We start from the raw sequence: 25233 nt of genomic DNA, 5'->3' as shown, positions 1-25233 counted from the left end.
TTTGACCCTGTGTTGATTTCAGAAAACCCAAAGAAAATTAAAACTTGTGCACCAAATTCTAGTGTTTTTTTTTTTAATTAAAGCTGTATGCTGTACAATCATTCTGCCACAGAAAAAGAACAGTTCAAAGAAATTACTGAAAGCCCAAATATTGCCCTGACATTCATATCCAAGATGATATTCAGGTCACTGGATGGAAACTTCTGACCATGACTGTATCCATCTCTCTCTTTATCTTTGTGTTTTTCTCTCTCTCTCATACATACACACAGTATGTGTGTGTGTGTGTGTGTGTGTGTGTGTGTGTGTGTGTATATGTTATATATCTGTCTCTCTTTACCTGTTTCTCTCTCTATCTATCTAGCTCTGTCTCTCTTTATCTGTGTTTCTCTCTTTATTTCTCTGTCTCTCTTTACCTGTGTTTCTCTCTCTCTCTTTTTCTATCTATCCTTCTTTGTCTCTCTTTACTTGTGTTTCTATCTATCTATCTATCTATCTATCTATCTATCTATCTATCTATCTATCTATCTATCTATCTATCTATCTATCTGTCTTTTTTATCTGTTTGTGTTTCTCTCTCTCTCTCTCTCCATCAGTCTCTATCTATCTATCTATCTATCTATCTATCTATCTATCTATCTATCTATCTATCTATCTCCATCTATCTTTATCTCTCTATATATATCTGGCTCTGGCTCTCTTTATCTCTCTATCAGTCTCTCTCTATCTATCTTTATCTACCTATTTGTCTCTCTCTCTCTCTCTCTCTCTCTCTCTCTTTCTCTCTCTCTCTCTATCTGTAGTGGTACTTAAAAGTTTGTGAACCCTTTAGAATTTTCTATACTTCTGCATAAATATGACCTAAAACATCATCAGATTTTCACACAAGTCCTAAAAGTAGATAAAGAGAACCCAGTTAAACAAATGAGACAAAAATATTATACTTGGTAATTTATTTATTGAGGAAAATTATCCAATATTACATATCTGTGAGTGGCAAAAGTATGTGAACCTCTAGGATTAGCAGTTCATTTGAAGGTGAAATTAGAGTCAGGTGTTTTCAGTCAATGGGATGACAATCAGGTGTGAGTGGGCACCCTGTTTTATTTAAAGAACAGGAACACAAACTAAACGTTTGTGGTAACTGTTGATCAGTCCTGCACACCGGCTTGGAGGAATTTTAGCCCGTTCCTCTGTACAGAACAGCTTCAACTCTGGGATGTTGGTGGGTTTCCTCACATGAACTGCTCGCTTCAGGTCCTTCCACAACATTTCCATTGGATTAAGGTCAGGACTTTGACTTGGCCATTCCACAACATTAACTTTATTCTTCTTTAACCATTCTTTGGTAGAACGACTTGTGTGCTTAGGGTCATTGTCTTGCTGCATGACCCACCTTCTCTTGAGATTCAGTTCATGGACAGATGTCCTGACATTTTCCTTTAGAATTCGCTGGTATAATTCAGAATTCATTATCTATCAAAGTCTGATCTTCACAGCACATGTTTGTGGAAGTGTATCATGGCACAAACAAAGGAGATTTCTGAGGACCTCAGAAAAAGCGTTGTTGATGCTCATCAGGCTGGAAAAGGCTACAAAACCATCTCTAAAGAGTTTGGACTCCACCAATCCACAGACAGACTGTGTACAAATGAAGGAAATTCAAGACCATTGTTACCCTCCCCAGGAGTGGTCGACCAACAAAGATCACTCCAAGAGCAAGGCGTGTAATAGTCAGTGAGGTCACAAAGGACCCCAGGGGAACTTCTAAGCAACTGAAGGCCTCTCTCACACTGGCTAATGTTAATGTTCATGAGTCCACCATCAGGAGAACACTGAACAACAATGGTGTGCATGGCAGGGTTGCAAGGAGAAAGCCACTGCTCTCCAAAAAGAACATTGCTGCTCGTCTGCAGTTTGCTAAAGATCACGTGGACAAGCCAGAAGGCTGTTGGAAAAATGTTTTGTGGATGGATGAGACCAAAATAGAACTTTTTGATTCAAATGAGAAGAGTTATGTTTGGAGAAAGGAAAACACTGCATTCCAGCATAAGAACCTTATCCCATCTGTGAAACATGGTGGTGGTAGTATCATGGTTTGGGCCTGTTTTGCTGCATCTGGGCCAGGACGGCTTGCCATCATTGATGGAACAATGAATTCTGAATTATACCAGTGAATTCTAAAGGAAAATGTCAGGACATCTGTCCATGAACTGAATCTCAAGAGAAGGTGGGTCATGCAGCAAGACAATGACCCTACGCACACAAGTCGTTCTACCAAAGAATGGTTAAAGAACAATAAAGTTAATGTTGTGGAATGGCCAAGTCAAAGTCCTGACCTTAATCCAATGGAAATGTTGTGGAAGGACCTGAAGCAAGCAGTTCATGTGAGGAAACCCACCAACATCCCAGAGTTGAAGCTGTTCTGTACAGAGGAACGGGCTAAAATTCCTCCAAGCCGGTGTGCAGGACTGATCAACAGTTACCACAAACGTTTAGTTGCAGTTATTGCTGCACAAGGGGGTCACACCAGATACTGAAAGCAAAGGTTCACATACTTTTGCCACTCACAGATATGTAATATTGGATAATTTTCCTCAATAAATAAATGACCAAGTATAATATTTGTGTCTCATTTGTTTAACTGGGTTCTCTTTATCTACTTTTAGGACTTGTGTGAAAATCTGATGATGTTTTAGGTCATATTTATGCAGAAATATAGAAAATTCTAAAGGGCTTACAAACTTTCAAGCAACACTATCTATCTTTGAATCTGTGTGTGTGTGTGTCTTTCTGTCTCTCTCTCCATCAGTCTCTCTCTGTCTATCTTTATTGGTATCTATCTATCTATCTATCTATCTATCTATCTATCTATCTATCTATCTATCTATCTATCTATCTATCTATCTATGTCTCTCTTTATCTGTGTATTTCTGTCTCTCTCTCTCCATCTATCTTCATCTCTCTCTTTATCTAGCTCGCTGTCTCTTTTTATCTCTATCTCTGTGTGTTTCTCTCTCTCTATCTATGTCTCTCTTTGTGTGTATCTCTCTCTCTCTATCTTTATCTCATTTTATCTCTCTGTCTCTCTCTATCTTTATTGATCTGTCTATGAATCTCTATCTGTGTGTGCCTTTCTCTCTTGCTCTCTCTATCAGTCTCTATCTATCTATCTATCTATCTATCTATCTATCTATCTATCTATCTATCTATCTATCTATCTATCTATCTGTGTGTTTGTCTCTCTCTCTCTCTGTCTCTATCTTTATTGCTAACTATCTATCTATCTTTCTCTCTCTGTCTCTGTGTATTTCTATCTATCTTTATCTCTCTCTGTGTGTTTGCCTCTATCTTTATTGCTCTATCTATCTATCTATCTATCTATCTATCTATCTATCTATCTATCTATCTATCTATCTATCTATCTATCTATCTCTATGTCTCTGTGTGTGTATTTCTATCTATCTTTATCTCTATCTCTGTGTGTGTTTCTCTATCTTTATTGCTCTATCTATCTATCTATCTATCTATCTATCTATCTATCTATCTATCTATCTATCTATCTATCTATCTGTGTTTCTATCTATCTATCTATCTATCTATCTATCTATCTATCTATCTATCTATCTATCTTTCTCTATGTCTCTGTGTGTGTATTTCTATCTATCTTTATCTCTATCTCTGTGTGTTTCTCTCTCTATCTTTATTGCTCTATCTATCTATCTATCTATCTATCTATCTATCTATCTATCTATCTATCTATCTATCTATCTATCTATCTATGAATCTCTGTGTGTGTGCCTTTCTCTCTCTCTCGCTCTCTCTATCAGTCTCTGTCTATTTTTATTGGTCTTTATCTATCTATCTATCTATCTATGTCTCGTGTGTGTATTTCTGTCTCAGTCTCTCTCTCCATCTTTCTTTCTCTGTGTGTGTATGTTTCTGTCTCTATCAGTCTCTCTCTCTGTCTCTCTTTAACTGTGTGTGTGTGTGTGTGTGTGTGTGTGTGTGTGTGTGTGTGTGTGTGTGTGTGTGTCTCTCTCTCTCTCTGTATTCGGTCATGTCCCCAGCGTGCTGAGATCTGACAATCCCAACCTGAGATGAACCTCCATCCACCACTCGTATGCTGCTGAGAAACAAATGACAGAAAAGTTCTCTGGCCAGAGAGTCATGAGCTCAGGTTCTACTGCCAATCTGTGATCTCATTCCCACACAATCACGACAGGAAAAAAATATAAACAGAACAATTCAGAGAGTTAAAGAGTTTAATCTTTAATCATGTCCCTCAGGGAATGCTTTAAAACCCACAGAAAGAGGTTTATTTAACTTTTATGGAAGGAGTTTCCAGGGTCAGCGCTCTGTAACTTTGTCACACAACATCTTCAGGGCAGAAGAGTTTCCACTTTGTAGCTTAACTGGCTTATTAACTTCAGGAGAGAGAAATAAGATCATCTGGTGAGGGAAAGACCCTTTATAGCTGCTATAACGCAAGTAGGAACAGGAAGTACCTGGGTAAATTGTTGTGATGTTAAAGGAATAAAACACTTCATGGTGTATCGTTATAGGAAAAGAATCAACACTGGTGTGGGAACAGGTCACTCTGCTTCATCGCACCACTCCAGTGTTGATTATTTTCCTATAATGATGTGACAGTGTTTTTCCGAAACATATTGTCTACAAGGCCCTGGCTCTGCTGGCAGGAGGACAACATTACAGTACTGGACACTTAAACAGGGGGAAATTAGTGAGTGAACACGTGTCGTGTTGTTGCGCGGAAATACTGGTCACCTTGTGGAATGAAAGAACATAAACATCAGCGAGGAGCAGAGGATCAACTGGGATCCAAACTTAGACTGAGTCACGCTGGGTCATTGTGTTTACACAGCCATCCCGGGGCAAGTTTAGCTCCGTTGGAAAGCATTTCTAGGTTGCACATTTTAACCCATGGTGAGAAGGAGGAGGGGCTACATAGCCCTTCAAATCTGATTGGTCACATACGTATTTTTTTTTAATTTATTACCACATAAATTTGACTCGACCATCAGGATTTTTTAAGTTATTATCTGTCCCATTTCTCCATCACTGTTTATACAGTGAGTTAGCCGTCCTCCTATTGGTGGATTTTAGACAAGCGTCTTCTTTTCAGACACGCCCACACTGATACAACTTCCTCAGGTTACGTGTTGTAAGACCACTGATCTCAACCAAACGACTAATTTACGAGGTGAGATTTTTTTTTATCTGCAACAGCAAAGCCTGGATGATAAACATCCAGTATAAAGCCAGTTTAATGATTTGGCGCTCCAGGCTATACTGGGAGCTCAGATTATTTGTCCTAATGACTGACCAGGCAGTTAGTAAGGATGAATGAATGAGTGAACACTGTAAATAAACACGAGGAACATTATTCCCATATTGAACCATGGTGGTGGTAGCAGTGTCATTTTAAACGTGATCCATGACCTCCTGGTTACTTCTCTGCCTCAATGCCCTTCAAACCCAGTTATTAACTACAATAGACAGTGAACAGGTCACAGCTGATGGTTAGGTTTAACAATCTAGTGGACTAATAAAACTATTTTAACTAGTTTAACAGGAAACTGTTGTGAATATTTTCTGTAAAATGTCTGAGTAAATATATATACACGTTGTTTTTCCATATCAAATTAAAAGTGCTGGATAAAAACCCATCTATCTTATGGAAATAAAGATATAAAATTCATTGTCCAGTGGTCAAGTGTTTGAGATACGCTGCCTTACGCTTACAGTCAGATTCCCTGTGGTGGGACACATTTGTACATACGGATGTCGTACAGTCAAAGCCATCAAAAATCAGGTCGATGCATTTATCTTAAGTATGGGGCTCCTCTCTGTGCATGTACAGTGTCCGAGGTACTCCTATTACACTTTCAGTATGATGGTACGAAACAGTATCTTTCCTTGATCACTCAAGTGTGACCGTGAGAGTGATAGTGACCATAAGAGTGACAGGGAGAATGAGATAGTGAAAGTGAGAGTAACCATGAGAGTGATAGTGACAGTGAGAGTGACCATGACCATGAGAGTGATGGTGAGAGTGTGATAGTGACCATGAGAGTGACAGTGAGACAGTGAGAGTGACCATGAGAGTGAGAGTGGAAGGGAGAGTGAGACAGTGAGAGTGAGATAGTGAGTGTAAGAGTGATAGTGAGAGTGAGCATAAGAGTGACAGGGAGAATGAGATAGTGAAAGTGAGAGTAACCATGAGAGTGATAGTGAGAGTGACCATGACCATGAGAGTGACAGTGAGAGTGACCATGAGAGTGAAAGGGAGAGTGAGACAGTGAGAGTGAGATAGTGAGTGTAAGAGTGATAGTGAGAGTGAGCATAAGAGTGACAGGGAGAGTGACAGGGAGAGTGAGACAGTGACAATATAGCGAGACAGTGAGAGTGGTAGGAAGAGTGGTAGTGAGACAGTGACACTGAGTGAGAGTGACAGTGAGCGTGAGACAGTGAGAGTGATAGTGACCATAAGAGTGACAGAGAGAATGAGACAGTGAGAGTGAGACAGTGACCATGAGAGTGAGAGTGGAAGGAAGAGTGCATACACGTCAAGTTATACGGTTTCCCCGTATTTTGTATGGGAAAATGCAATTTGTTGGCTAATACGGCGTACACTGATTTTCATACGGGAAAATTACGTTTTGCATCAGAGATTTTTTCCGTTACTCCGAGAATTTTCTTAGCATCCACCATTTATTTTTTCAAACACGCATGCCCAGTGAAATGGAACTATTTTCGATTTATGTGGTTTTATAGTTGCACGTGGTTTTCTCAGTCATTTAAGTCCATCAGCTCGGACTGCCCAGACTTCTGTGATGGCTGCAGAAGTTATGTTCTGCCAATTTCTCGTGGAACACAACATCCCCCGACTGTGGCAGACCATTTTTTGCAGCTAGCGGGAAAATAAATGTTTCCTGATTCAAAAACTGCACAGGTAAGCATTTTTTTTTTAAGTTTTTACTGTTTGCATGTAGGAAAGCTTCCTCCATTATCATGATAATTTAGGGAGGCGATACTGGGAGGCACCGTTTATACAACAGCAACTGTAGTTACCCGGCGATTTCTGGTTTCGCTTCCCTAAACATCTTAATTGCTGATAGACATTATACCGTATGTAGACACAGATGACCAACACTCATTACTACCATCAGTCATCAGTAAACTGGAAAAGTACTGAATGAAGAGTAATGGTGGTAACGATCGTTGGTAACCTGTCTCTAAAATGTATAGTAGGGGATGGAAGCAATTTAACACCATCTACGGTACATGTTTGCCGTGCTCTGATTTTCTTTTATTGACCAGGAAAATAATAGATGTATATTGGGGAAAGGTCTTGGATGTAAAAGCTGCTCTGGGTGTTGCCAGGTTTCCAATGCTGAAACAACTTTTTACTGCTTTGCTGTGCCTCCCACAGAGCAATGCAGATAGTGAGAGGGCTTTTTCATTGGTTAGAAAAATTCATCCTGAGTACAGAAAAAATACGGCTGCAGACACATTAACTGCATATCTGATCTGCAAATTAAAATGAAGTGTGATGAGGAGCTACAACTGCTACCCGAGCAGTGATATTATAGCTAGTGCCAAATCTGCAACATCTTTGTACAACAAAGAACACTCCAAAAAGGAATAAGATTTAAATTCTTGTTCTAAATTACTGGGAAGATTTTCAACTTAACTTCATAATTTATTAATATTTTCACTTATCCTTGTTTACATAATATACCTGATGTGGTTCAGCCATCTTTAGTTGGATCGAACACGGGTTGTGGTGTCAACACTTTTTTCTCAAATGGAACTTTTGCTAACCTTCATTTACTGTTTGACATGATTATATATAATTTATTACATGTAACCTACTATTTTAATTAGCATGCCTATTTAGTACTGCTGTTATATTTCAAGTAATTTTCTTTGGTGGAATGTAATACTGTAGGTGATGTCAACACTTGTCAAATAGAACTTTGTGTAATTTTTATGAACTATTTAATATTAATACATTTTATTTGCAAAATTTACATCAATAATTCTGGTATTACTGATACAATGTATATTAAATAATTAAGTTTATAGTTCAGTCATTCTCTTTAGTAGATAATTGTTTACTTGACTGGACATATAGTCCTTTTTAATTCAGTTGTTTTCTCTGGGATCTAAAATTTCTTTTTATTCAGTACATGCTTATTTGATCCCTTTAACTTGATGCAGTGTAAATATGCCTATTACAATATGCAGTGTAAATATGCCTATTACAATAGGAGTGTATAATGTGGAATAAAACAGTCGGTGCTTTGGATTATATATTGGAATTTTTTCTCGTGTATAAGGGCTCATGGGTGTATGTAAGGGAAAAGTACAGATTTTGTAAGGGCATAGGTAACTAAAAGTTGACCTGTATGAGAGTGAGACAGTGAGAGTGAGATAGTGAGAGTAAGAGTGATAGTGAGCATAATAGTGACAGGGAGAGCGAGAGTGACAATGAGAGTGAGACAGTGACAGTACAGTGAGACTGTGACAGTGAGACAGACAGAGTGGTAGGGGGAGTGAGACAGTGACACTGGTAGGGAGAGTGAGAGTGAGACAGTGAGAGTGGTAGGGAGAGTGAGAGTGAGACAGTGAAAGTGGTAGGGAGAGTGATAGGGAGAATGAGACAGAGTGGTAGGGAGAGTGATAGTGAGACAGTGAGAGTGGTAGGGAGAGGGAGAGTGGTAGGGAGAGTGAGAGTGAGACAGTGAAAGTGGTAGGGAGAGTGATAGGGAGAATGAGACTGAGAGTGGTAGGGAGAGTGACAGTGAGAGTGGTAGGGAGAGTGATAGTGAGACAGGGAGAGTGGTAGGGAGAGCAAGAGTGAGACAGTGAGAGTGAGACAGTGAGAGTGGTACGGAGAGTGATCATGAGAGTGAGACAGTGAGAGTGGTAGGGAGAGTGATAGTGAGACAGGGAGAGTGGTACAGAGAGTGATAGTGATAGTGATACTGAGAGTGGTAGGGAGAGTGAGACAGTGAGAGTGGTAGGGAGCGTAATAGGGAAAATGAGACAATGAGAGTGGTAGGGAGAGTGATAGTGAGACAGCGAGAGTGATAGGGAGAGTGAAACAATGAGAGTGAGACAGTGAGAGTGGTAGGGAGAGTGAGAGTGAGACAGGGAGAGTGGTAGGGAGAGCGAGAGTAAGACAGTGAGAGTGGTAGGGAGAGTGAGACAGTGAGAGTGGTAGGGAGAGTGAGACAGTGAGAGTGGTAGGGAGAGTGAGACAGTGAGAGTGAGACAATGAGAGTGGTAGGGAGAGTGAGTGAGAATGAGAGAGTGGTAGCGAGAGTGAGACAGTGAGAGTGGTAAGGAGAGTGATAGTGATAGTGAGACAGGGAGAGTGAGACAGTGAGAGTGGTAGGGAGAGTGATAGTGAGACAGCGAGAGTGAGACAGTGAGAGTGGTAGGGAGAGTGATAATGAGACAGTGAGAGTGAGACAGTGAGAGTGGTAGGGAGAGTGATAGTGAGACAGGGAGAGTGAGACAGTGAGAGTGGTAGGGAGCGTAATAGTGAGAGTGAGACAGTGAGAGTGGTAGGGAGCGTAATAGTGAGAGTGAGACAGTGAGAGTGGTAGGGAGAGTGATAGTGAGACAGGGAGAGTGGTAGGGAGAGTGATAGTGAGACAGTGAGAGTGGTAGGGAGAGTGATAGTGAGAATGAGACTGAGAGTGGTAGGGAGAGTGAGACAATGAGAGTGGTAGAGAGAATGACAGTGAGAATGAGACTGAGAGTGGTAGGGAGAGTGAGACAGTGAGAGTAGTACGGAGAGTCATAGTGAGACAGTGAGAATGGTAGGGAGAGTGATAGTGAGACAGCGAGAGTGAGACAGTGAGAGTGGTAGGGAGAGTGATAGTGAGACAGTGAGAGTGAGACAGTGAGAGTGGTAGGGAGAGTGATAGTGAGACAGGGAGAGTGAGACAGTGAGAGTGGTAGGGAGCGTAATAGTGAGAGTGAGACAGTGAGAGTGGTAGGGAGAGTGATAGTGAGACAGGGAGAGTGGTAGGGAGAGTGATAGTGAGACAGTGAGAGTGGTAGGGAGAGTGATAGTGAGAATGAGACTGAGAGTGGTAGGGAGAGTGAGACAATGAGAGTGGTAGAGAGAATGACAGTGAGAATGAGACTGAGAGTGGTAGGGAGAGTGAGACAGTGAGAGTGGTACGGAGAGTGATAGTGAGACAGTGAGAGTGGTAGGGAGAGTGATAGTGAGACAGGGAGAGTGAGATAGTGAGAGTAAGAGTGATAGTGAGCATAATAGTGACAGGGAGAGCGAGAGTGACAATGAGAGTGAGACAGTGACAGTACAGTTAGACCATGACAGTGAGACAGTGAGAGTGGTAGGGAGAGTGAGAGTGAGACAGTGAAAGTGGTAGGGAGAGTGATAGGGAGAATGAGACTGAGAGTGGTAGGGAGAGTGATAGTGAGAGTGAGACAGTGAGAGTGGTAGGGAGAGTGAGAGTGAGACAGTGAGAGCGGTAGGGAGAGTGAGAGTGAGACAGTGAGAGTGGTACGGAGAGTGATAGTGATAGTGAGACTGAGAGTGGTAGGGAAAGTGAGACAGTGAGAGTGGTAGGGAGCGTAATAGGGAGAATGAGACAGTGAGAGTGGTAGGGAGAGTGATAGTGAGACAGTGAGAGTGGTAGGGAGAGTGATAGTGAGACAGTGAGAGTGGTAGGGAGAGTGATAGTGAGACAGTGAGAGTGGTAGGGAGAGTGATAGCGAGAATGAGACTGAGAGTGGTAGGGAGAGTGATAGTGAGACAATGAGAATGGTAGGGAGAGTGACAGTGAGAATGAGACTGAGAGTGGTAGGGAGAGTGAGACAGTGAGAGTGGTACGGAGAGTGATAGTGATAGTGAGACAGTGAGAGTGGTAGAGAGAGTGATAGTGAGACAGTGAGAGTGAGACAGTGAGAGTGGTAGGGAGCGTAATAGTGAGAGTGAGACAGTGAGAGTGGTAGGGAGAGTGATAGTGAGACAGTGAAAGTGGTAGGGAGAGTGAGACCATGAGAGTGAGACAGTGAGAGTGGTAGGGAGAGTGAGACCATGAGAGTGAGGCAGTGAGAGTGGTAGGGAGAGTGAGACCATGAGAGTGAGGCAGTGAGAGTGGTAGGGAGAGTGATAGTGAGACAGTGAGAGTGGTAGCGAGAGTGATAGCGAGACCATGAGAGTGAGACAGTGAGAGTGGTAGGGAGAGTGAGATCGTGAGAGTGAGACAGTGAGAGTGGTAGGGAGCATAATAGTGAAAGTGAGACAGTGAGAGTAAAAATAAAAAAAAAATAAAACCTACAATAGAAATAACGCAAAAATCTTACTAAAAAGTATGCCCCTTTCTCAAGAGTGTCAAGCTAAATTCTTAGGCATAATAATAGATGACAAACTGACCTGGAAACCACATATAGCCATGTTATGTAATAAAATATCTAAAACTATTGGACTTATGGGAAAAATCAAACAACTTCTCACTCAGCAAACCATTATCACCATATATAATAGCTTAATATATCTATATCTGACCTACGGAAATATTGTATGGGGATGTGCCTACAAAACTACACTACAGCCCCTAATACTACTACAAAAAAGATTTGTCCGTATGGCCACAGGATCCAGTTTTTATGCCCATTCTTTACCTCTGTTTACAAAGCTTAAGATTTTAAATATTATTGATATCAATAGACTTCAGCTAAATATCTTCACTTTCCAATTTCTTAGAAATTCTCTTCCAGACACGTTTGATAGTTTTTTAAATCTTAATTCCCAATTTCATGCTTACCAAACTCGACAAAGCGACCAACTACATATCCCCCTAGTGCGAACATCCCTAGGTCAAAAGAGTGTTCAATACAAATGTGTAATTGAATGGAATAACCTCCCCCTCCGCCTTAAAAGTTTTACATCCATGATTAGTTTTAAACGTAATCTCAAAAACCACCTATTTTCATTCCCCAGCCACACTTGACCTTTATCTTTAAATATAGTTCAGTCTTGGATCAAACTGTAAAATATTACACTACACCATGTACCAGGCTTCTGTTATTAGTACAATATTTATTCACCATTCGAAATCAATCAATTATACTTTTTTTACTTTATGTATAGATCCTAGGTTACATTTTATTCGTTTCTTATTTTCACTCGTTAACTTATATTTTGTTATCTGCAATTGACATTGTTTATATTTATTTCAGTTATGATACCTGTTACAGTTTAATGTATAATTTTGTTACCAATTATTATATTATTATTATCTTTGTTATTATTTGTTATTATTTACTATTGTTAATATAGTTATTCTCTAATTTGTTAAATTTGTATTAATTACTTGTTAATTTAAAATGGGGGAAGACTTAGAACAAGCCATTGTGCTTTTTTTCCCCCAGCACGTTTTCTGTTTTTGTTCCATTTATGTTTTCTTATAAATCTCTTTTATCATGTGCAAATAAAAAAATTAAAAAATAAATAAAAAATAGAGTGGTAGGGAGAGCGAGAGTGAGACAGGGAGAGTGGTAGGGAGAGCGAGAGTGAGACAGGGAGAGTGGTAGGGAGAGCGAGAGTGAGACAGCGAGTGGTAGGGAGAGCGAGAGTGGTAGGGAGAGCGAGAGTGGTAGGGAGAGTGAGAGTGAGACAGGGAGAGTGGTAGGGAGAGTGAGAGTGGTAGGGAGAGTAATGGTGAGAATGAGACTGAGAGTGGTAGGGAGAGTGACAGTGAGAGTGAGACAATGAGAGTGGTAGGGAGAGTGAGACAGTGAGAGTGGTACGGAGAGTGATAGTGAGAGTGAGACAGTGAGAGTGAGACAGTGAGAGTGGTAGGGAGAGTGATAGTGAGACAGGGAGAGTGAGACAGTGAGAGTGGTAGGGAGAGTGGTAGTGAGACAGGGAGAGTGAGACAGTGAGAGTGGTAGGGAGCATAATAGTGAGAGTGAGACAGTGAGAGTGGTAGGGAGAGTGAGAGTGAGACAGTGAGAGTGGTAGGGAGAGTGATAGTGAGACAGTGAGAGTGGTAGGGAGAGTGATAGTGAGACAGTGAGAGTGGTAGGGAGAGTGATAGTGAGACAGTGAAAGTGGTAGGGAGAGTGAGACAGTGAGAGTGGTAGAGAGAGTGAGACCATGAGAGTGAGACAGTGAGAGTGGTAGGGAGGGTGAGACTGTGAGAGTGAGACAGTGAGAGTGGTAGGGAGAGTGAGACCATGAGAGTCAGACCATGAGAGTGGTAGGGAGAGTGAGACAGTGAGCGTGAGACAGTGAGAGTAGTAGGGAGAGTGAGACAGTGAGCGTGAGACAGTGAGAGTAGTAGGGAGAGTGAGACCGTGAGAGTGAGACCGTGAGAGTGGTAGGGAGAGTGAGACTGTGAGAGTGAGACCGTGAGAGTGTTAGGGAGAGTGAGACCGTGAGAGTCAGACCATGAGAGTGGTAGGGAGAGTGAGACAGTAACACTGAGTGAGACAGTGAAAATGAGCGTGAGACAATGAGAGTGAGACAGTGAGAGTGATAGTGAGTGGAGTCTCACCCATGAGGGCAGCTCGGTGGTGTCCAGTGCGCGCGCGGCTCTGCTCCTCTTCTCCTCCTCTTCCTCCATCTCCATCTGCTGCTGCTGCTGCTGGAGAAACGCCAGCGCGCGGTTGAGCCTGGAGCTCTTACAGCCCGAGTTCCTCCTCCAGAAGAAGAAGAGCGCGAGCCCGATCAGTAACCAGCTGACGCTGAAGCCGCAGTATCCGAGCGCGTACACGGGGAAGATCAGCACGAAGGCTCTGGCGAAGCGCATCCAGGTCCGCGCCACGCGCCCGGTGGAGGAGGAGGAGGAGGAGGAGGAGGTCGGTGCGTCCTGCGCGTTCTGTTCACGTGCGATTCGGGTGTCACGGTGATGAGGAGGAGCGGTGCTGCTGATCTTCTGTGCCGCATCCTGCACTCCAGGAGCTCCGTTTCCGCTCATGCCTCCTGCCTCGCTTTAACCGGCGTCTCTGTCGGTGCTGTCGGTTATCCGACTCCCCTCTCTCTCTCTCTCTCTCTCTCTCTCCTACTTTAACCCCGACCTCACGTCAGTTCATCCATTTTTCTTGCGCGAGCTCGTGCAGAGTGTTAAAGATCAGCCCGAGAGCAGGAGCAGCTTCTCCGAGCCATTGTGTCGCACGCGCCTGCACTCTGTCTGTGTGTGCGGCTCAGCAGCTGCTGTCATAACCAAGGGGGCATCCCCCCCCACCCCATACACACGGCTCAGAGGCGCCCCCTGGCGCTCACCTGCTGCAGGCAAACACACACGCAAGAGAAGCCCTACTCAGACAGGATTAGTTTTCCATGTGGAATTTGGATCAGACTACATGATGTTTTTGTCTTTCATGATGGTCGCTAGATTAGACACTCAACCATAGTGCCATGAATTCTTCATCAGGAGACTGGAGCTGTTACGAGTTTGACCCTGACCGATCATTGTTCAGATCCCTGCGTGTTGTCCAGGAGGAGGGTCGAGAAACTGTCGACCATGGCGACTGAGGAACGTGTCGTCTGAGATTATGTCCCACTACAAGGCCCACTCGTCATTCCTGGTGTTCGTATTCAGGCTGGAAATTTGTCAGCAACGACAATAATCATGTCATAATAGGGCTGAAATCCATGTAGTCTGATCCCAGAGAAAGGGAATCGTTCCCAGAATAATGATCCATCATGTCAGTCGTTTTTCCCCAGGATCTCTGATCTGTGATCTCTGTCTGTTCCTCTCTGATCCTGTCTGATTCTGTCTGATCCTGTCTGAACCTTTTTGATCCTCTCTGATCCTGTTAGAGCCTCTCTGTTCCTCTCTGATACTCTCTGTTCTTCTCTGATCCTATTAGATCCTCTCTGATTCTGTCTGATCCTCTCTGATCCTGTCTGATCCTTTTTGATCCTATCTGGTTCTGTCTGATCCTTTTTGATCCTGTGATCCTGTTAGATCCTCCCTGTTCCTCTCTGATCCTGTCTTATCCTCTCTGATCCTGTTAGATCCTTTTTGATCCTCTCTGATTCTGTCTAATCCTGTCTAAACCTTTTTGATCTTCTCTGATCCTGTCAGATCCTGTCTGATCCTGTTTGATTCTCTCTGATCCTGTCTGAATAGACTGCAGTATATTCTGGGAGATTTTTTTCTTCAGTGTAAAGATGCTCCAGGAAGTGCTTGCTCATTTCCCTTTCCTATCGTCTCACCAAAACACAGTTCAATTAAACATATCACATAAAATATATCAGAGAAATGATGCTTCCTGTGTTTTTCAGGGAGTTATTGAGTTAGCACAGCAACAGACCACGGTCATGTTACCTACTAATGATAGAATGTGGCCACAGCACCTGCAACAAGCAAAAAAAACCCAAATAAATAAAAATAAAGTATATATATCAGTAAACAAAAACTTATTAAGGTTATTTGGTGCTTTAATGAAAATATTTTACCTAAAGTTTGTATAAACAAAGTAATGTACAGTAATTACTGTTAAATTAGTTAATAAAAAAAATTTAAGAAAACAATAAAAAAAAGAGGATTTAATGATTAGGTTTTAGACTTCAAAATATTTATTTATTGTGCCATATCTTTTTATCTATTCGTGTTTATTTATTTATTTATTTATAAACTCAACAGGTATAAAAAGTCAATATTTGATCAAACGTTTGACATTTTATGATCTAAATTAAGTAAATAAACATCAGGAAACAGAAATAAGCAAGCAAACAATGTAACTGTAAAACAAATAGGAACTGGATACAAGTACACAGCAAAATCTCCAGTGTTGAATTAACACCCAGAGTGTTGATTTAACACCCTACTGTGTTTACATAGGTTCAATTGGACACAAATTAACTCTGAAAGGGTTAATTCAACACTGAGGAATTTGCTGTGTAATTATGATGAAATTCATAACACAAAACACTCATTTTTTTAACTTTTAAATCTTTAGTTTACATACAGTATGTACATATATATATATATATATATATATATATATATATATATATATATATATATAAACATATGTTTATTGACATTTTGAGTTAGCTATACAGAGTGTACATTAACATACAACACAAACTTCAACAACCCCAACCATCAAGCATCTCCTCCATCAAGGTCCACAGAAAGAAAGAAAAACAGGAAAAATAAATAAACAAATGGAAAATAAGATAAAGTAAGAATACACAGAGCTATAAAATCAAACACAGTGCAATGCCACTAAAAAAAAAAAAGAACGCACAGACAACAGAGCGACAGCACCCAGACGATTACAGAGCCAGTGTAGAGCAATAAAATTCAAGGCTTAAAATTCAAATCTGCACAGTGCAGATCCATGCTTTCAAGAAAATGCAAGAAAAGGCCCCAGATTTCATAGAATTCACAAAGCCTATGTTTAATACTATAAGTTAGCTTCTCTAAAGCCAGACACAATGATAATTCTTTAAGCCAATGACTAATAGGGGGACATGATATATTTTCCCAATATATGGCAATGAGACATTTTGAATGGACAAGGCAAAGATTAATCAATTTGATTTCATGTGAGGGCGGCACGGTGGTGTAGTGGTTAGCACTGTCGCCTCATAGCAAGAAGGTCCGGGTTCGAGCCCTGTGGCCGGCAAGGGCCTTTCTGTGTGGAGTTTGCATCATGTCTGGGTGCTCCAGTTTCCCCCACAGTCCAAAGACATGCAGGTTAGGTTAACTGGTGACTCTAAATTGACCGTAGGTGTGAATGTGAGTGTGAATGGTTGTCTGTGTCTATGTGTCAGCCCTGTGATGACCTGGCGACTTGTCCAGGGTGTACCCCGCCTTTCGCCCGTAGTCAGCTGGGATAGGCTCCAGCTTGCCTGCGACCCTGTAGAACAGGATAAAGCGGCTAGAGATAATGAGATGAGATGAGATGAGATGAGATGAGATGAGGAATGGGTTTGGAAATTATATGTATTACTTCCGGGCGGCACGGTGGCGTAGTGGTTAGTGCTGTCGCCTCACAGCAAGAAGGTCCGGGTTCGAGCCCCGTGGCCGGCGAGGGCCTTTCTGTGTGGAGTTTGCATGTTCTCCCCGTGTCCGCGTGGGTTTCCTCCGGGTGGTCCGGTTTCCCCCACAGTCCAAAGACATGCAGGTTAGGTTAACTGGTGACTAAATTGACCGTAGGTGTGAATGTGAGTGTGAATGGTTGTCTGTGTCTATGTGTCAGCCCTGTGATGACCTGGCGACTTGTCCAGGGTGTACCCCGCCTTTCGCCCGTAGTCAGCTGGGATAGGCTCCAGCTTGCCTGCGACCCTGTAGAACAGGATAAAGCGGCTACAGATAATGAGATGAGATGTATTACTTCCTTCCAAAATGTTTGCATCTTCTCACATTCCCAGATGCAATGGGGTAATGTAGGTCCTCATTATCCAATTATATTGTATTAATTTGAGTCTAGAGTTAATGGAGAGGCTCTGGGCCTTTGGGCATATTTGACTGCACTCACTGTCCAGCACAGCCTTTCTCAACTGGGGTGCCGTCTGGCTTCGTTAGGGGTGGAGTCAAAAAATTATATATTCTAACACTGAAATAAATAAAATGAATTAAAATTCCAAAAAACGATTGTTACACTAATGCAGATCATCGCTGCCTCATGCATCATCAAAATTTGTCTCACGGCCCCCTTTCCCATGTCATAACGTCACTGCCGGGGTCAGCGTATGGTCAGCGTGACTGCGTATATTTTATTTGGGGGTGCCTTGAGAATTTGCATACTTCTGAAGGGTGCTGTGACTGAAAAAAGTTTGAGAAACGCTGATCCAGCACACATTCCTGTAAGTCCTCACTGCATCACCTCCTCGTTGAGTCAGATGAATCTTTAGAATGGGTTGAGAATATATTGTCAAGTGTAGAGATAACAATATTATTTTTCAGTTCTATATTAGGGTGACCAGATTTCCCGAGTCTAAAACCAGGACACTTTGCGCGTGACCGTGATACTCGTGCACGCACACGCGTTTTGATGTAAACATGCGCCGGCTCAAACCATGGCTCAGACAGGTGCTTTTATCATTTTGTAGAAGCTCACTTTTATCAACATTTCAGAGAATAATCAAGTATTTTCTTGTTATCTACATGTGCTTCTATCACAATTCAGTTAAAGTAAGAAAATCAGACAACAGATGTGATGATGGGGAATAGGCCAATGGCCTAAATTTCAACTGATTTATTTCACCTTTGTGAAAACGCCAAGAAAATGCATTGCTTGCATTTTAACATCAACATTTTATGCGATTAACTTTTTTTTTAAACAATAGGCTATGCATTGTAACAGGAATGAGCGCATGAGCCTAATCGTTGTCACCTCCGAACCTTCACCCAAAATGCCTCTGTTTAATCTTAACCAGTGTCGGCTATTAACTAGTTTGAAAACGTGAACCCTGAGTTGACAACAGCATCAAACAAGTCAAGACAATCTGTGATACAGATTAAAGACGGATGAAACAGATGAAAGACAACAGAAAATGTTTCAGGAACACAACCCGCCCACCCTAAAGAAGATGCCATTTTATTGCATATATTTACATGATGAGTGAATTTGCTCCAGTAGCACTTTATTGCCCGAGAGCATGCTGGGAAACTGCGAGCAAGTGTCATCGAAATTGGCCCGGGTAATGAGCAAGGCTTTGAGAGTAGGCACGGTCATGCGATTCCTCTCGTCAGTCCAAGTGTTGCTCATGAGTGAAAATATTCGCTCAACTGGAGTATTGGTGCCAGGTAGGCACATGGCAAACTGGCAAAGCTGGCTGACATTGCTGTAAGGAATCTCTTTGCTCTTGAAGTGCGCGAACATCTCCGCCCGGTGCTCATCTGTGCGGCATTGTCGCGTAGTAGTTGACAGCCGCTAGCGAAAAAAAACATTATAACGTGGCCTCTATATTACAACACTGTACAAATAGATACATTGTAAGGTTGACTGCGCACACACGCACATTGCTGCTGAATTGCTGGAAGCTTTATTGCATACCTGCCAACATTGCAGTAGCAAAATAAGGGAGATTTTTTTTGGATATATATATATATATATATATATATATATATATATATATATATATATATATATATATATATATATATATATATATATATATATATGTGTGTGTGTGTGTGTGACCCCTCACCGAATCCAGGGACACATGTCGGCCGAAACGAATCCGAGATAATCACAAAAGAAGTATTTTTTTTCGAAATTTGTGATTTTTGTTTTTTTCCATCATGTTCAAGTTGAGATCTTGAAGAATGCAATCAGTATTTCAGATAATAGATTGTTTAGTTGGAAAAGCATGCATTTTTTGTTGCAAATTGTCTCTTTGTCAGGACTGTAGCCTGCTGGGGGGTGTGGGTAAATTACCATATGGGCCATTCACATGATGATTTAAGTCTTTTGTTTTTTTTTTTCCGTGAATCAGCTGTATGATGCGAGTTGAGCGCATGGCTACTTAGCTGCATACAGGCATGTACGGACGTACGATTTTTTGGCTGTGTGATTTTTGGCGTTTCCCAAATTGCTGCGTTTTTTTTGTTCGTGGAGAAAGATGCGCATTGGCCGTAAGTTTGTCTTGCAACCTGAAAAAAACATAAGCGCCCGTAGAGTTTGTTTGACATGACAAAGAACCTCTGCGGCCGGTCTGCGGCTCGAAAATCAGCACATCACACGCGCGCTCTCGTGCGTTTCATGCGCGCTCTCCGTGTGTTTCTTGCGTTTTTTGCATGTAGACCGGCCGTAGGAGCACGGTACGGCCAGTTGTGACCGAGGCTTTACATGAAACTAGTGTTGTGTTAGTTGTGTCATCATCGTGCTATCTTTCTTTCTTATGGTGTGAGTAATTTTTCAACCACAAAACGTTAAAGTATACTTTAGGACTTATTTTTGTACTTCATAATTGTGTTGGGCATACTTTGCATGGAAGGAAAATTGACGTGGTGATCTTTGTTTACATGAAAGTAGCATCGTGCTAGCTCGTAGGGGGTAGGGCTTTCCTTAATGTCATGCAAATGAGCACCATTATGTGCCCGCCCTGCACCCAGAGTAGCTGAGATGGAAAACTTTGAGGGCGATTTTCTCCCTTTTCTGTTTTAAGAAGTATACTATTGGTGGGACATGGCGATTCATTTCCGCCAGTTCGTTCATGTCGGTCAGTTCAGCAAAGAAATTCGTTCGTTCAGTTCGTTCACTCGTTCATTTTGATGACGTCACACCAAAGCGGCACAGCAATGGCTGTCGTCCGAAGTTTAGTTCATCTTGAGTGAACGAGAGGCGGCAGAGGTGCCATCCACAATAGATTTTCATACATTACAATGTGCTTGAGAAAAAGATGGAAGAAAAACATTATCCTAGCATTATCTGAAAAAGACTACATAAACAAAGCTCTGAAAGTTAATTAAATGTAGATGAGAATAAAGCTGTTTTTATATTTATTATATTTATTTTAGTAGAGCCATGGTCTGCCGGCTATGCAGTTGTTCTCTCAAACCCATTAAGCAAAAAAAAAAAAAAATTGCTTATTTAACAGCAACACTCATTTCAGAGAATAAACAACTTTACAAGTCATCGTATCAGGGGCGTAGGCAGAAATTTGTAATACTGTGGACTTCTATGAAATAGAGTGGACCCCATTGTAAGCGGGGGTCTGGGGGTCCTCCCCCAGAAAAAATTGTATTTCTTAGATGCAATTTCCTGCATTCTAACCAATTTTAGGGTAAATATATTAGCAAATCCCATCTGATTCACAGCCCTCTGATTAATGGCAAGATTAAGAATTGTGTCAAGTTTCAGCTCAGAGCAGGTCAGATCTTTTGTTTTGAAATACAGGACGATTCCGTATTGTAAGGGACAGTTGACAACCCTACCCTTTCACCCCCCTATGGTGCTTACTTTAAAAAAAAAAAAAAACAACCTACATTATAGACAACAGGTCTTTATTCGCTATTGTTTTGTAACGGCATTATCATCATTGTCCACATCTGTTTCTTCTGATTTCGATCTTTTTGGCTTATTAAAGAAAGAGGACAGCGATGTCTGTTTAGACATTTTCTGTTTAAGTTAGCGCAGCTAAACTAGCATTCTAGGGCCCTGTACTACGAACGGAGGTTAACCTACCCAGAAGTAACCCAGGGTTCCCCCGCTAAACCGGGGTTGACAAAACCTGGTTATCTTGTTTGGGGTTAAACGGTACTACGACGCCAGTTATGAAGTTGATTTGTTGAACCTGGTTTAACCTAATCAGGGTTAATGCGCGTTCACGTTAAAGGGGAGGTTATCAGCGCAAATCACCACTGTTCACAATGGCACGGTCGCCGTACTTCAGGGAGGAAGAATGCGCTGTCATAATGCAAAGCTACGAGGAGTTCAAAACAACATTAAGAGCAAAATCTAACACAGCGGCTGCCAATAAGGAGCGGCAAGCATGTTGGCAACGAATTGCCGATCGGGTAAATGCGCAAGTACATTCTCCCTTCTACATGTTCCAGAACAGAAGTATAGGATGAGAGAAAGCTTCATGATCAATCACAAGTCACAGAAAATGGTCCTTCGACGTGGCCCCAGTCATATATAGCTTGTTTAATGTCCGAAAAATCCTGAATAAAATTTGGTATGGTAAATTCATGGAGTCGCCTACTTAAACTGATATGTGCACAGAGTCACATGAATTAGGATGACTGACTGTTCAGTCCCTTTGACTAAGTTGGTGTATGTCCTGTGAACATTTCAGAGGCAACAGCAGTGCCAAACGCACCTGGCAACAGGTGAAAATGAAATATAAAAACATCATTCATAATGGTGTGTGTGTGTGTGTGTGTGTGTGTGTGTGTGTGTGTCGTTCTTTTTCTGTACTGTGTTTCAGATGAAAAAGCTTTTGCCCAAGGACAAGAAGTAGGCTAAACAGCATTTGCCTTTTATTTATTCAAGTTTTATCTGTTTGCCTAATAGTTCAAATTGTTTTGTATATAGTTTATAATGTAGTTGTGTGATATTAATGATAATATTGTGGAAAAACTACTTTGCACGGACGTTCATTTAATTTATTCTATCGTCATTTTGTTTGTTCTATTTTTGTGTATTTTATTTATTTATCTGTTTGTCTAGTTGTATCTATTTTTCTAATATATTTTTTGCATTAATTGTTTTTTCCTATTAAAATAATCTTGTGTTCTTGTTATAACTTTATCTATTTATCTGACTGTTTAGTTGTATCTATTTTTGTTACAATTTCAATATTTTTAATATAAGTTTTTTTCTATTAAAATGTTCTTGTGCTATATTTATTGTAGTTGTATCTATTTTATATCTCAGACTTAAATATTTTTGTAAAACAAGTGTTTTTCTATAAAATATTCTTGCGTTCTTGATAACTATGTTCTTGAGTGGGTTCTTTTTTTTTTTTTTTACAGAAAAGCCGTTCTGCATGGACATTCATTGAAGCCCTCATTGTTTTGTAATGGTTATTTATGAGCGTTTAGGGGTTACAATAATGTAAGTCTAGGTTGCTTTATATAAAAGGTATGTCCAGAAATATTGATGTCACTGTCTAAGCAGAGGGATCTGGCTTCTTTAGACGCTGTCTTCTTTAAACTGAATAACTATTTAAAAAGAGCCAAATGAGCCAGTCTTTTGAACGGCTCTTTTCAAAGAACGGATCACAAAGATGCGGATCCCATCAAAGAGCCATAAATCCCATCTCTAATCTGCGCTCCGATATCGCACGGGTCATCCAGGTACGCTGGCATTGTCTCTAGAGGAAATGTCGGTGGAGAGGTGGTGTTTAAAAAGGGTGTGGTTAATCGGAAACCTCGGGTTAACCAAGAACATAACCTGAGACGAGCAGGTTTGAGATGCAGCGTAAGTTGCCATGGCAGCATACCTCGGTTTGAACATAGCCAACTTTCGTAGTATGGGTTAATCGGGAAGTTACGCTGCACGTGATCAAGTTACTCTCGAAGTTACCCTGGTAAGCCAGAAAACCCGCTTCGTAGTACAGGGCCTAGGTCAGCGATGACTTCCGTTTTTTGGCATAGCAACGGATGTTTGCTTCTTGCCGCTTATCAAAAACGCGGGCATTAGCCAATCAAAATGATTATAGAGAAAAAAAAACACTGACAAAAATATAATTTCTGTAAATAGTTGTAACATTATACTTAATTCAAAGTGTTTTGTTTCGTGTTACATTATTGTTATCCTGCTGTTCATTGAATTTCACGTTAAAAACACCTCCTCTATGGTGGGCGAGCCAGCTGTCAATCAAGTTGGACACCTCCGATAGGGTGGGCCAGCCGTCAATCATAGTGGCACCGGCCCACTGTTGCCCTTATGTGCCTACGCCACTGCATCGTATTCAGCGAACAGTAGCCTGCGATGTCTCTCTGCTGCATTCATGATCATTCATTGTTTGGCCTGGTCATGGACATGGAAACGGTTGTTATGCACGAACATTCGATTGACGTCACGTCTAGCGAGACCTTTTCCAGCTGTTCGAGCAAGAGACCTCCTTGCAGACTGTTTCATGCAGTTGTTCAAACCCATTAAGTAACACCCATTTTGTTCATATTCAACAGCAACACTCATTACAAAGAACAAACCACTTTATTACAAATTGCATTAACATTAAAAAAACGAACACAGTATGCCGCGATCTCCAGAGCCACGTTCTTCATTGTTTATCACAGTCATGGAAACCGTTGCTATGCGCCCAGCCCAGTATGGCAGCAGGCAGGCTGGCTGCTGGCTGTTCGTTCGTTCGCGAACTGCTGAGCTCGTTCGCTGTGAACTGAAATGTATTGCTGAGTGAGAGCTCTAAATTGTAAACTAAAGACCTGGCATGTGTCAACGCTCTGATAATAGGGCTCAGATAGCCCTTAAAGAAGTAAAGTGGCGCTGCTCTGCACAGATCAAAATGCAAGTTGGACGCCCTTCTGCTACTGAACAGATCCTGCTGATTCGCCAACGACCGAGATTCAGCGACCGCCCTGCTGCCAGCAAGCAGAGACTGCTGATTCGCGAACGAACGAGAACGAGAGGCAGCGCGAACTAGTTCTAGTCGTTCACTTCAAAGACTCGTTCAAAAAGAACGGTTCGTTCGTGAACGACACACCACTAAAGTATACACTTTCAAAAGGCCACACATTCTTCAAATATTGTCAGATCTCCACATGGAAGGCATCATTGGAAAGCTTAGAAACTGTACTTTCTGAATCTGTCAATAACTCAAAATGCCCCCGGGCAGACATGTGTGCCTGGATTCTGTGATCTGCCACATATATATATAATGCACATATATACACACACACTGTATATATTTCTGTGCTACAAGCTTTTTCACCTCAGCATTAAGTACTTTCTCAGCTTCAGTCTGCCCGTGTGCGATGAACGTTGTCATTCTCTCAGAGCCCCTGATAGAGTCCACCGCACGGATATGTTTTTGTCCTTTGCAGTGTTGAGACACGTCGCCCTTTCCCCCATGTCTAACACTGAAATGTTTGTTTTTCCCGGTCCTGCGAGCTCGATGATCTGCACAGAGATCAACTACGCAAGCTCAGGAAGATGTGTATGTGTGTTGCCAGAGATAGTTGAAATTGCAGGGTGTTTATCAGGGAAGACTGGATTACTTTTCGTACTGATCTCTGGCAACCGGAGACATAGGCGAAATGCGCTATTCACGTTTAAAATATATTTTATTTGACGTTCAAAATAACGGGAGAATCACGGGAGACCTTCAAAATTACGGGAGAATTACGGGAGAAATGCCAATCCGGGAGGGGGCCGGGAGATTGTTCTGAAATACGGGAGACTCCGGGGAAAAACGGGAGTGTTGGCAGGTATGCTTTATTGGCATCTCGTTGGCTATGTATGATCGCTGTAACCGGGACAGTTTGTTAGTGTTTGGTGTAAACCGGGACATTTCAGCGTCCCGACGGACCTTTGTCGGGACTGGGGACACGCAACTCAAAATCGGGACTGTCCCGGTCAAACCGGGACGTCTGGTCACGTTATTCTATATTAAAGAAATGCTTCCTTTATAAACTGACATAAGTCTAAAACAAACAAACAAACAAACAAACAAACAAATCCTGAATGATGGTGAGGTGTCACATAAACATTATTTCACTCTAATTCACACTTATAAAGTATAATATTCGTGTAATTTAATAAGAATCATGGTGAAAATAA

At 41.6% G+C, this 25233-nt stretch overlaps 1 protein-coding gene across 1 annotated transcript in view; it reads right to left on the bottom strand.

The window, feature by feature from the left end:
- The window catches only part of esyt2b (extended synaptotagmin-like protein 2b), a 156564-nt gene extending 142408 nt beyond the window's left edge, over positions 1 to 14156 (bottom strand). The window contains exon 1 of the mRNA XM_060915607.1: positions 13572 to 14156. Within this exon, the coding sequence (XP_060771590.1) occupies positions 13572 to 13994 (423 nt within the window). The 5' untranslated portion in view covers positions 13995 to 14156. The remainder of the gene's footprint in view (positions 1 to 13571) is intronic.
- Positions 14157 to 25233: the final 11077 nt, after the last annotated feature.

This window comes from Neoarius graeffei, chromosome 1 (assembly GCF_027579695.1).
Source record: "Neoarius graeffei isolate fNeoGra1 chromosome 1, fNeoGra1.pri, whole genome shotgun sequence".
Lineage (NCBI taxonomy): Eukaryota > Metazoa > Chordata > Actinopteri > Siluriformes > Ariidae > Neoarius > Neoarius graeffei.
This window is presented reverse-complemented; position numbering and strand designations above follow the sequence as displayed.